This window comes from Halichoerus grypus, chromosome 5, assembly GCF_964656455.1.
Source record: "Halichoerus grypus chromosome 5, mHalGry1.hap1.1, whole genome shotgun sequence".
In the NCBI taxonomy this organism is placed as follows: Eukaryota; Metazoa; Chordata; class Mammalia; order Carnivora; family Phocidae; genus Halichoerus; species Halichoerus grypus.
The window spans coordinates 117,343,795-117,357,918 of NC_135716.1; the positions used below are offsets into that span (position 1 = coordinate 117,343,795).

Genomic DNA, 14,124 nt, shown 5'->3' on the forward strand with positions numbered 1-14,124 from the left:
CTAATGATGTAATGTGTGGTGATTAACATAACATAAATAAAAAAAAAACCTTTTATGTATAACTCAGTAAGAATAACTCAGGAGAATACTGGACAGAAGATAAGAGCCAGAGATTCACATATAGATGCCAGATAACTTTATGAATAGATAATCATTCCTCCTTAGTAATCAGAAATATGCAAATTGAAAACACAACAGTATATCATTTTCCATAATGAGATGGATATATTTTAAGTCTGATAGTACCAAGCATTACAGAAGATTTGGAGTAATTGGACTCAAACATTGCTGTGGAAGTGTAAATTGACAAAGCTACTTCGGAGAACAATTTGACAATATCTTGTCTACTTGATGATGCACATATTTTATAATTCAGCAATTTAACTTCAGGGGCTCTACCCTAAAAAACAAAACAAAACAAGCAAACAAACAAAACTGACATGGCACATAGAGGGATGCACAAGGTATTTATTGCAGCACATTATCTATAACAGAAAAAAAAAACCCACACCAAAAACTCATCAGTAGGAAAGTGTTTAAATAAGTTGTGATAAGAAAATGGAATCCTGTAGAATTAAAAACAAAGTGAATGGATTAAAGACATTGATTAATTTCAAAAACAAAATGTGTGTTTAAAAAGTTTCAAAAGTATACATAAAGTATGCTTATTTCAAGTTTGAAAAGATGCAGAATAACCATATATTTCAAATGGAGTAAAAGTATAAAGAAATGCATGGGAATGATAAACCAATTGAGGGCAATGGTTGCACCTGAGTGAAGAGAGAGGGTAACGCGTTTGGAAAGGTATGTGTAAAGGGACTTCAAGTATGTACATATGTATATTGCTTCTTTTTCTTCAAGTAGGTGGTGGGTACATGGGTATTTATTGTACCTTCTAATATCTTTTTATATATATTTAAATATTACATAATACACCTTAAAAAGGCAACAATAGTTAGAACTAACACTGAGCTAAGTTCTTCAGTATAAGTCCAGTTCTTTCTAAGCATTTCACGCATTATCTCATTTAATCTTAGTAACCTTTTGAAAAGGTATTATTTTACCTCTTTTATATTAATGGGAAACTGGGGTCTTTAGAAGTTAAATAATCTACTTAGGGTCCTATTGCAGTAAGGTACAGAGCCAGAATATGAAACGAGCAGCCTAACTTTTAAAAGTTCACACTATTAACCTCTGATGAAGGTTAATCTGCCTCTTTTTAAAACTCCACATTAACCACAAAGAAATCTCGGGTTAGTGCAACTATCATTTCAACCTCTGGATGCAGCTAGAACTACAGCAATAGAACTTAACCATTTTGGCTTCTAAATTCAGTGACTTTCTGAGGCTAGAAGAGCATTTGCTCAGGAACATAGGGTATGAGTCACTTCCTTAGGTATCTGTTTATTCGTTCAACAAATATTTATCAAGAGCCCACATAGCACAGTGGTAAACCGCAATTTATTTCTTGTCTACGTCATTTTTGCCGTTTGCCAAGCTTTGGGACACAAATTTGAGATTTCCATTTTCATTTCCAACTAATGCAAGGAGTGCTGTGATTAATTCTTAGCCATTTTAGAACTTGCATCCTCTGGCTTACTGTGGATCTCATTTAAGCCTAATTATTGTTGACCTGCAAATTCACATGACATCTGAAATATTTTAGCCAATTTTTACTTTAAAAAAGTATATATTAAAAATTTCTGTCTAACCAAAATACAGATTGAAATGAAAATATTGTTTTAAACAGTTTAATATGACTACCTCCTTTTTTCTCCATGTATTTCCCTCTCTCCTTTTTTCCACAGACTAAAGAAAATCTCCTAATCTACTCCAATAAGATTTTGAGATTCTTCTTGACCATGTTTTAGATATATTTTATAATCCTACACCATCAACAAGATGTTGAACCCACAGTAGCTCATAGAACTGCTAAAACGGATGCACTGGGTTTACTTTTCTCACCAATTAAAATGGGTTACACTGAAACCAAGTAATTTTTTCCCTCTAATAAAGAACAGTTTAATTTTATCTATCTTTGCTGATTTCTATAAGTAAATTTTACTCACTAGTAACAGCTAGACCTCTAAATCATTGTGACGTATTTTTAAACAATTACACAGGGGCACCTGGGTGGCTCAGTTGGTTGAGCCTCGGACTCTAGGTTTTGGCTCAGGTCATGATCTCAGGGGAGCCTACGTGGGGCTAGGTGCTTGGTGCAGAATCTGCTTGAGATTCTCTCCCTATCTCTCTTCCCCTCTCCCGACTCGTGCACGCACTCTCTAAAATAAATAAAATCTTTAAAAATAAATAAATATTCAAACAATATTTATTGTTGAAAAGTAATCCTCATTTTTACATAGTGTTCAATGCAGTGGTTATGTGATGTAAGTATTTAAACACTCCATTTAGTCCTTTCCTTAACAGTTTATTTTCTTTTTTATATTGGATATCCAGGGAACTGAAGGAATTGTGGGAATTCCAGGACAAAGAGGTCGTCCAGGGAAAAAGGTAATTTTTTTTTAACATCTTTTTATGGGTTTTTTTTTTACATCTTTTTTTTTTTTTACATCTTTTTATGGTACATCTTTCTTCTGATGTGCCCCGAGCTCCATAGGATGTTGTGATGTTTTTATTTGCACTAGATATAAAGTAATAAAGTACTATAAATTGTTTTTAAAAGGCATTTTTGTATAAGTTAATATTTAACTCTACTTAGGAGTACCCATCACCTTAATTATTTAAAGGCAAATTTCCTACTTTGTAGTTTGTATAAAAATCTTTGCCTTTCCTTTTTCCTGTTTGCCAAAAATTCTTTAGTAGACTATGGGCAGGAAAAGAGAGAAAAGGAAAACATTATACCATTTGTGGTATTTGGTAACAACTTTAGTAAAATGGTTAGGGGAAAGGAATATGACTGGAATTGTTTCTGTGTTTATTTGTACTATGTTTATCTAAATTGAAAAGGTTAATGATTGATTTTATTTTTCCCATATATTGGCTAAGAAACACAAATAAAGAATGTGGTTTATTTGTTTCTTTTATATTTTACTAAAAAATGATATATTTATAAAATTCTAGAATGTTATAATGAAAAATTCATCTTTGTATGGGGTCAAAAATTTATTCAAGTATTGATGAGACAGAAATGATTTTCTTAATTCTACCACAACAGTTCTGAATATATTACTGTATTTAGCTTCAAATCATACCATATCTAGTCCCCAAAGTCTAATTTTATCATTTCTACTAATATACACCCACTCCATCTTTGTCATAATGTAGGGACAGTATAAGTGAGAATAAAAGGTAAAGAAAAATTAATGAGGTAAATTTTAGTAGCCATTCTTTTTCTTTTAATGTTTCAAGTTTTTATTTAAATCTAGTTAGTTAAGATAAAGTATAATATTAGTTGCAGGAGTAGAATTCAGTGATTCATCACTTAAATATTTAGTAGCTATTCTTGCCCATGAAAATAACCCCAATATTGAAGTCTCTTTTCATCATACATAATGTTATATCTAAAATCAACATTAGAAGTGGGACAGTATAAGTCCTTACAATAACCTGCACCCCTGGGAATTATTATGAATACCAAAAACTTCCTGACTATGATCACAGTCTAGTTTTTCTTTGTATCTACTTGAATATCAATAATAGAACAGGTTGGTTCCCACTTTCAGAAAACGAATTATAGTACTTAAAGTTGCTTCAAAGAAGCTGTATTTTGGTGGTAGAGAATGATCAGTCAGCTTGATGGAAAACAGAAGGCAACTAACTAGTTTTTAAAAGGATGCAAAATGATATAAAAATATTATCGATTAAAAAAAATGTTATGGATTTTTAAAGGCAGACTCCAAACCAGTGAGTGATGATTCTGAATATACAGAACCATACACTGGAACCTTTTTGCATTAAATAGATCTTTGTGGCATTGAAGTTGTCTATAGAAACAGGCTTCTCATAGGGCCTGTGTTTTCTCATGATGACAAGAAATACGTGCATGCATGCAAACATACATACATAACAACTTTCAAAATAAAAATCTTGGTTATTTTGTAATTCAGCAAGAACACCAAATCTCCCCTGCTTGTTAGGCCAAAATTATTTTTTAAATGTTCTTTCTCCTAAATTACTTTTAGTTATATCTTTAGGTTAACCTAGGTGGTGATGGTTTCTTATTATCAGTGATGGTCTCTACTACTATTAAATTAAAGCAAAGTTACTATTTACAGAATTTTGCTTACAGAATATCCTCTGGTGTCATTCCAAGTATATGATATAGTTAATTCATCTAAGTAAAAATTTGTTTTTTCTCACTTTTCTCTCTTATTAATGACATCCACAGGGTGATAAAGGACAAATAGGGCCCACAGGAGAAATTGGAAGCAGAGGTGCTCCTGGACAAATTGGGGAAAGTGGTCCTAAGGGTGCCAGAGGAACTAGAGGTGCTGTGGTTAGTATTTGATTTGTTTCCAGACCTGAGTTCACTGTGGATGGAAAAGAAATGTATCCATGTCCTTAAAGTTTCATCCCTTGATTAATTTTACAGAGAAAGCAATAGTTCCATTGAAAATAATCTACCTCCATGGGCTGTGGAGAATTGTAAGCATTCCACAGTACTTAAATGGCTTAGTGGTTTCTGGACATGGAAAAGGGAGAGGGGAAAAAAAAACTCAAAATGGAAATAAAATATGAAATGAAGTTTTAAAAAAATCAGATTATAACTCCTAAGTAAGAAAGTTTATATTCTTTGCACTTAAAGTCAGAATTTAATATCTGTATAAAACTACACTGTCAGGATTGGCAAATTGCTTTGAAAATTAGATTTATTTAAAGGTTTTATTTATAAGCTTGGACTCCACATGCTTATCTGGAGATTTTTTTAACCAGCTGTGATCAATATCCATAACATCTAATATTTAATCTTTTGCATGAATTTTATATGATGTTGGAAGCAAGGGTCGCATAACACCTCTGAACCTATAATAGCAAAATTTTATTGCTAATATATTGGACCAGTTCAGAAAGTCCTAGCACAAGAGATGCAGAATATTTGTGATTTAGTGTTTAGTGTTTTCACTGTTTCATAAGCTTATATACAAAATGCATGTATATTTCCTACTCTCCATTAAATGTCACAAACGCTAGACTTTTTACCAACGCCTTCTTGAGAGCATTGCATAATCCATCTGTTGTCTGAGGAAAGTTTATCTCAGGCTCTTTTTACATATTCATCTTACTACTTCAGGTCTTTCTTACTTCCTTTTATTTAAATTATTAATATTTCTCTGCTTTTGGCTTATATGTTAAAGTACTTTATATGATTAATTTTTAATGAACATCAGAATTAATCTGGAGTCTTGCCATCAGAGTAGGCTGCTACTTTGGATTTTGTTTAAAAAGAATATTCACTTTTTGAATATTGACACATATTTAACCTTCCCAAAAGGTTTCATCAAATTCACTCTCCCACCACCAATACTTCCTATTAACTCTTTTGATGTTTTACAATCTGATAAGTGTGTCTCATTTTCTTTCTATTTACATTTCCCTGATTGCAATAAAGTAATTTGTATTTTTTTCTGGAAATTGCCTTTTCATGTGTACTTTACATGGTTTATATTAGGTTGTTTTTTTCTTATTGACTTGCAATAATGCCTTATATATTTTAGATAATATATTTTGTTAAATATGTTATAAAATATATTACAAATACATTTCCCTTTCTATCATTTATCTTTTAATATTTTTTGTGATATCTTTTGCTGGACAGAAGGTTAATTATATAGCCAAATTTGTCAGTTTTTTACTTTACAGTTCTAGGTTTTATTTCTTCATTAGAAATGCCTTTCCCACCTAAAGTATATAAAAACACTCTTCTATATCTTTCTAATACTTTTATAGCTTTGTTTTTACCCCTAACTTATATGAAAATTATTTCTTTGCTATGAAATAAGTTGTAAAGAACTGATTTTCTCTTTTCCAAATTGATATTCAGTTGTCTCAAAATCATTTAATAGTCAATCTATTTCCCACTTTTCTGAAATACTACCCTTACCATAAACTAAACTCTCAAATATTTATTGGCTTTTTTCATTCTCTCTGTTTTCTTCTGTCACTCTGTTAGTCTGTTTTTAGGTCCAATACCACACTACTTAAATTATTTTACTATTACAGTATTTTTTGAGATCTGTCAGGGCAAGTACTCCATATTTCATTTCTCTAAAAAGTTCATCTCTTACCATAATTCTCTCTTCCATGTGAACTTTAAAATCAGCTCTTTAAGTTCTTTAATATTGAATCTTTCAGTAGAGAAGCACTATATGTCTTTCCATTTACTTATATCTTCTTATATACCTTTTAATCAAGTTTTGTTATTTCCTTCATTCTGTTCTTACCTCTATCTTGTTAGGTTTATTGTTAGTTTCTTACGGATTTTATGATTTATAATGCAGTCCTTTTTCCCATTATATCTTCTTATTGATGCTGTGTAAGATACCTATTTACTTTAATATTTTTACTTTATATCCACTTTAATGATAGGTGGTTCTCATGGGTTCTTTGGATAAATAATCATATTTAGAATTTCTAGTTTGATATTTGGTTAGGCATATACCTAGTCTCTGCCTTAATTTTCTCATCTCCTGTTTAGTTTCAAACTCAAATAGGAGAGTTGATGTGGAAACTTTTTAATAGTATGAAAGATAAGACATTCATTATTAGGATTATTATTTTTGCTCTTTTCAGTTATCTGAGTCACATTTTCAGTATTTTGGGGGCATTTATTAATTAGCCCTAATTTATATAGTATCCTCATCTGCAAATTATTGATAAGAAAAGCAATAATAGGGTGATTATTGTACATAAGTTGTCAATCATTTCTATTTTAACAAGTTTGACCAGAGCTGAAACTTTGTTTATCAAAGCATCTGAAACTATCAATGAATATGTTCTCCTTGATCCCATTGTGACAATATGAAAAACTATCAGACTATATTCTAATATTCAGTGATGCACATCTACCATAAACCTGGACAGGTGCAAACTACATTTCCAAGAACTTACTAGAAACCTACCAGATTCTAACAACTGAAAATATTTTTCTTAATATGATTAAGAATATTCATACCAGAAATAAACTACAGAGACATGTTTTTGGTAGGACTTTTGTGGTTCAGAAGAAAAATAAGACAAAAGTTAGAGTGTTATTTTTTGTTTTCCATTTCAGACTAAGTAAAATATTATACCTCAAAAAATCTAAATTTTAAGTAATAAAAGTACTAAATAAATAAATAATAAGAGTATAAGTTTAATGGTTTAAACAGTTGTTTGTTTTCTCTCTAATATTTGCTTTGTTTTTTAGGGACACTTAGGATTGATGGGACCTCATGGAGAACCAGGAATTCCAGGATATAGGGTAATCATTTCTAATTGGAAATTAAAATGTATTTACATGAAAATAGTTATATAAAGATGTCATCTCAAATATGCAAATTAAGATGAAATCTCACTGATAACAACCTTTCTAATATATTTAGGCCTCAACCGCCTAGAGAATAAATCTCGTTTTTCATTCAGAATATTGCCATATCTAATAGGATGACCTTGGTGTTATTAGGTAGAACATGCACAAATTATATGGAGAATGTCTGCTTACTTGTCCTTTTGTTAGGGCCATCAGGGTCAACCAGGACTTTCTGGGTTGCCAGGACCTAAAGGAGAAAAGGTATGTGTGTATATTGACTTTTTAATCCTAAAGTTAAATATTAAATTTTTGTGTTCTTTCTGAAAATATGCATGGAAACATTTTCAAAGAATAAAAGAAACACTTTTCAACTTGGGAAGTACTGCAAATTCTAGAAGATAAATAATAAAAGACAAAAATGTAAACAAGTCATTAAGATGTCTTCAATCGGCTATCTCAAGATATTCATGAAATAATATATGTTAAAGCACTTTGCAATCTGTAAAGCTTTGTAAAAGTAAAATTAATTACTTATTAAAGAAATTGTGAGACTACAGATTAAATAACTGGTACATTTGTAGTAAAATTTTTTATGGATTAAGAATAACTACAACAGGGGCGCCTGGGTGGCTCAGTTGGTTAGGCGACTGCCTTCGGCTCGGGTCATGATCCTGGAGTCCTGGGATCGAGTCCCGCATCGGGCTCCCTGCTCAGCGGGGAGTCTGCTTCTCCCTCTGATTCTCCCCCTCTCATGCTCTCTGTCTCCCATTCTCTCTCTCAGATAAATAAAAAAAAAAAAAAAAAAAAAGAATAACTACAACAGTACTCCTGTTGATTTACAGTATCATTGCAAACTTGAAATTTCGAGCAAATTCCTAAACTGCTTTTTATGTAATTAAAGCAGATTGACACTTCTTAGAACCTATAGGAATCACACCTGTATAAAATATCCTATGCTAAGTTTTATAGGTAAAAGTTTTCCATTTAAATAGATAAAGATAGTATATTTCATAACATGTTAGACAATAATAGCCTGCATATTTCAAAGGTTATTTTATTAATTTGGTTTTGTTTATAAATCATTATCTTCATTACAGGGTTATCCAGGAGAAGATAGCACAGTACTAGGACCACCTGGGCCTCGAGGTGAACCAGTAGGTCTTTTTCTAAAATTATTTTGATGTTTCAAGATAAAATGCAATGAAGATAATAGATTGACAGCACCAATCACATCTTTTCAAGGAGTTTTGTTTTGTTAGTTTCATAACATGATTTTTATAGGCATGCACTATTTGTAGCTATATAATCTAAATGCAAAGCCCCATCTGTGTTGGGCTCCATGTTAGGTGTGGAGCTTGCTTAAGATTCTCTCTCTCCCCATCTCCCTCTGCCCCCCCAAAAATATAGTAAAAACAACTATATCTACAGTAATTAGCTAAGGGATACACAAAATAAAAAATGTAAATTATGACAACAAATACACAAAATATGGGGAAGGAGAATAAAAATGTAGGACTTTTAGAATGTGCTTGAACTTAAGGGACTATCAACTTAAAATAGACTGCTATGTACATTGGGTGTAAAATATGAAACTCATGGAAACTGCAAGCCAAAAACCTATGATAGATTCACAAAAAAGAGAGTGAGAGAGAAAAGAATCCAAATATACCACTAAAAAAATCATCAAATCACAAGGGAAGAGAGCAAGAGAAGAACAGAAAAGAACTACAAATACAACCAGGAAACAATTAACAAAATGTCAATAAGTACATACCTTTCAATAATTACTTTAAATGTAAGTGGGCTAAATGCTCCAATCAAAAGACACAAGGTGACTGAGTAGATAAGAAAAACAAGACCCATCTATGTGCTGCCTATAAGAGATTCACTTCATACCTAAAGACACACATGGATTGAAAGTGAAAGGATGGAAAAGAAAATATTCCATTCAAATGGAAACGAAAAAAACCTGGGTAGCATACTCATATCAGATAAAATTGACATTGAAACAAAGACTGTAACAAGACATTAGGAAGGGCATTATGTAGTGATAAAAGGATCAATTCAACTAGAGGATATAACAATTGTAAATATCTATGCAACCAACTTAGGAGCACCTAAATTTATAAAGCAAATATTAACAGACATAAAGGGAGAAATCAACAGTAATACAATAAAGTAGGGCACTTACATCTATGGATGGATCATCCAGAAAGAAAATAGTAGCCTTAAACAACACATGGACCAGAGGGACCTAATGGATATATACAGAACATTCAAAAACAGCAGAACACTCATTCTTCTTAAGTGCACATGGAACATTCTCTAGGTTAGATCACATGTTGGGCCACAAAGCAAGTCTTAATAAATTTAAGAAGGCTGAAATCATATCAAGCATCTTTTCTGATTATAATAGTATAAAACTAGAAATAAATACCAAGAAAAAAAAAACTGGAAAAAAACCCCACAAGTACACGGAAGCTAAACAACATGCTACTAACCAAACAAGGGGTCAATGAAGAATTAAAGAGGAAATCAAAAAATACCTGAAGACAAATGAAAATAAAAACAGCATCTCCCAGTCTACTACAATTAGTTATATGCCAATAAATTGGACAACCTAGAAGAAATGGATAAATTCCTAAACATGTATAATCTTCCAAGACTGAATCAGGAAGGAATAGAAATTTGAACAGGCTGATTACTGGTAATAAAAATGAATCAGTAATCAAAAAACTCCCAATAAACCAAAGTCCAGGACGAGACAGTTTCACAGGTGAATTCTACCAAACATTTAAAGAGGCATTAATACCTATACTTCTCAAACTACTCAAAAAATAATTAGAGGAAGAATGCTTTCACATCCATTCTATGAGGCTAACATTATCCTGATACCAAAACCAGATAAAGGCAGTACAAAGAAAAAAAAAAAAGAAAAGAAAATCACAGGCCAATATCATAGATGAACATAGAATATACATGCAAGAACATAGATGCAAAAATCCTTGACAAAATATTAGCAAACAGAATTCAGCAATACATTAAAAGGATCATATACCACGATCAAGTAAGATTTATTCCAGGAATGCAAATATAGTTCAGTATTTCAAATCAATCAACTTGATACACACATTAACAAAATGAAGGATGGGGTGCCTGGATGGCTCAGTCGGTTCAGCATCTGCCTTTGGCTCAGGTCATGATCCCAGAGTCCTGGTATCAAGCCCCACATTGGGCTCCCTGCTCAGCGGAGAGCCTGCTTCTCCTTCTCCCTCTGCTGCTCCCAATCCTTGAGCTCTCTCTCTCTGTCAAATAAAATCTTTAAAAAAACAAAAACAAAATTAAGGATAAAAATCATATGATCCTCTCAATAGATGCAGAAAAAGCATTTGATGAAATTCAACATCCACTTATGATGAAAACTCTCAATAAAAACCTCCATAAGAAAGGCCATATATGACAAAGCTACAACTAACATCATACTCAATGGTGTAAGCTGAAGCTTTTCCTCTAAGATCAGGAACAATAGAAAGGTGCCTACTCTCACCACTCTTATTCAACATAGTACTAGAAATCCTAGCCATAGCAATCAGAGAAGAAAAAGAAAGAAAAGGCATCCACATTGGTAAGACAGAAATAAAGCTGTCAATATTTGCAGATGACATTATACTATAAATGGAAAATAAAGATTTCACCAAAAAGCTATTACAACTACTAAATTAAGTAAAGTTTCAGGATACAAAATTAATATGTAGAAATGTTGCATTTCTATACAATAGTAACAAACTATCATGAGAAATTAAGAAAACAATCATTTACAATTGAATTGAAAATAATAAAATCTCTAGAAATAATTTTAACCAAGGAGGTGAAATACTTGTATTCTGAAAACTATAAGACATTGATGAAAGAACTGAAGATGACAAAAATAAATGGAAATATATACCATGTTCATGAGTTGGAAGAATTAATATTGTTAAGATGTTCATACTATCCAAAGCAGCCTATAGATTTAATACAATTCCTAGCAAAATTCCAATAGGGTTTTTCACAGAACTAGAACAAATGATCTTAAAACTCGTATGGAATGACAAGACCCTAAATAGCCAAAAGAATCTTGAAAAAGAAGAACAAAGCTTCAGGTATCATGCTGCCTGGTTCAAACTGTACTATAAAGCTATGGTTATCAAACAGTATGGTACTGCCACAAAAATAGATACATAGATCAATGGAACAGAATAGAGAGCCCAGAAATAAACACACACTTCTATGATCAATTGATCTATGACAAAAGAGGCAAGAATATACAGTGGGGAAAGGATAGTCTTTTCAATAAATAATGTTGGAGAAACTGGACAGCTGCATGCAAAAGAATGAAACTGGACTACTTTTTTCCCACTACATGCAAAAATAAACTCAAAATGAAGTAAAGGCCTAAATGTAAGACCAGAAATCATAAAACTTCCAAAAGAAAACAGGTGTAAACTCTTGCACATCAGTCTTAGAAATATTTTTTTGGATCTGTCTCCTCAGGCAAAGGCAACAAAAGCAAAAATAAACAATTGGGATTACATCAAACTAAAACGTTTTTTCAAAAAAACAAAAAGGCAACCTTCTAAATTGGAGGGTATATTTGCAAATGATATCTCCAATAAGGGATTATTATCCAAAATATATAAAGCACTCCTACAACTCAACACAAATAAAACAATCTGATTTTTTAAAAATGGATAGAGGACCTGAGTAGGTATTTTTCCAAAGAAGACATAGAGAAGGCCAATTGACACATGAAAAGATGCTCAACATCACTAATCAGGGAAATACAAATCAAAATCACAATGAGATTTCATCTCACAGCTGTCAGAATGACTAGTATAAAAAAAACAAACAAACAAGAAATAAATGCTGGCAAGTATGTGGAAAAAATTCCCACCTTCATGAACTGTTGGTGGGAATGTAAATTGGTGAAGCCACTATTTAAAACGGTATGGAGAGTCCTCAAAAAATTAAAAATAGAAATACTGTATGATCCAGCTATTTGACTTATGGGTATTTACCTGAAGGAAATGAAAAACATAATTTGAAAAGAGACATGCACCCATATGTTCATTGCAGCATTACTTACAAGAGCCAAGATATGAAAACAACCTAAGTGTTTACTGATAGATGAATGGGTAAAGAAGATGTAGTATGTGTATGCACACACACACACACACACACACACATCCCCACACACACACACAATGTGATACTACTCAGCCATAAAAAGGAGTGAAATCTTGCCATTTGTGACAACATAGGTGCACCTACAGGGCATTATGCTAAGTGAAATAAGTTAAAGAAAGAAAATACTGTATGATTTTACTTATATGTGGAGTCTAAAAAACAAAGCAAACAAAACAAAACATAAACAGACTTATTAAATCACAGAACAAACTGTCCAGAGAGGACGGTGTAGGGAGATGGATGAAATAGGTGAAGGGGATTAAGAGTTACAAACTTCCAGTTATAAAATAAATAAGTCATGGGGATGTAAAGTATAGCATAGTGAGTACAGTCAATAATATTATAATAGCTACATATGGTGACAGATGGTGACCAGACTTATTCTGGTAATCATTTCATAATGTGTATAAATGTCGAATCATTATGTTGTATGCCTAAAACTAATATAATATTGTATGTCAACTGCACTTCAAAAAAATAAAAATAAATCAATAAAAAGATTATTAAATATAGTCTTCTAATTAATGAATGATTCAGATTAAATCTTTATCATTTTAACATTAAGTAAAAATGCAAGTTATTTTGCCAACATGCCTAACATATTTTATCCATCTGAAAATTTATATTGTTTAAGTGGACTTCATTTCTTCAATATTTTTTCTTGCAGAATCATTATGAGATTCTCTTTAAATAATTCCATGCTTATGATGTTCTTGTTTTTATTGAAATTCAATCTTTTGAAATTATTTAGTGGAACTAAGCAAATTGTTATACATTTGGTTTCATATTTTTGGAAAAAAATATTCCACACTAACTGTATTATCTTCATTCACAAATACTTAGATCCAACTGTGAAATTGATTATTTTTGCATGTGGTCTCTGCAGGGTCCAGTTGGGGAACAAGGAGAGAGAGGAGAGCCTGGAGCAGAGGGCTATAAGGTAAATACAGCAAATTTCACACCTTGCTTCTACATTGAATTAGTGTTCTCTGTGATTTTTCTCAGTTTCAAATGAAAATAAGCATCACTGGGACGCCTGGATGGCTCAGTCGGTTAAGTGTCTGACTTCGGCTCAGGTCAGGATCTCAGTGTCAGGGGATCAAGCCCCTAGTCAGGCTCCCGGCTCAGTGGGAAGTCTGCTTCCTCCTCTCCCTTTGCCCCTCCCCCTCTCATGCTCTGTCTCTCTCTCTTTCTCTCTCTCTCTGTCTTTCTTGTTCTCTCAAATAAATAATAAAATCTTAAAAAAAAAAAAAAAGAAGAAGCATCACTGAGTTATTAGTAATGTCTTGTGGTTTTGATCCTGGAACAAGCCTAGCTCTTTGTACTTTCTGTTCCTTCTTTCTAGAATCATCTTTGTCTTCTCCCATTGCTGCTTTTTTCTCATCATTAAGATCTCAGCTAAAATGTTACTTCCTGAAAGACCTTCTCTA

At 32.2% G+C, this 14,124-nt stretch overlaps 1 protein-coding gene across 1 annotated transcript in view; it reads left to right on the forward strand.

Moving 5' to 3' along the window:
* COL24A1 (collagen type XXIV alpha 1 chain) overlaps nt 1–14,124 on the forward strand; it is a 237,673-nt gene that overhangs the window by 141,051 nt on the left and 82,498 nt on the right. Inside the window, exons 19-24 of the mRNA XM_078071776.1 lie at nt 2,458–2,511; nt 4,349–4,456; nt 7,367–7,420; nt 7,676–7,729; nt 8,566–8,622; nt 13,581–13,634. Of these exons, the coding sequence (XP_077927902.1) occupies nt 2,458–2,511; nt 4,349–4,456; nt 7,367–7,420; nt 7,676–7,729; nt 8,566–8,622; nt 13,581–13,634 (381 nt within the window). The remainder of the gene's footprint in view (nt 1–2,457; nt 2,512–4,348; nt 4,457–7,366; nt 7,421–7,675; nt 7,730–8,565; nt 8,623–13,580; nt 13,635–14,124) is intronic.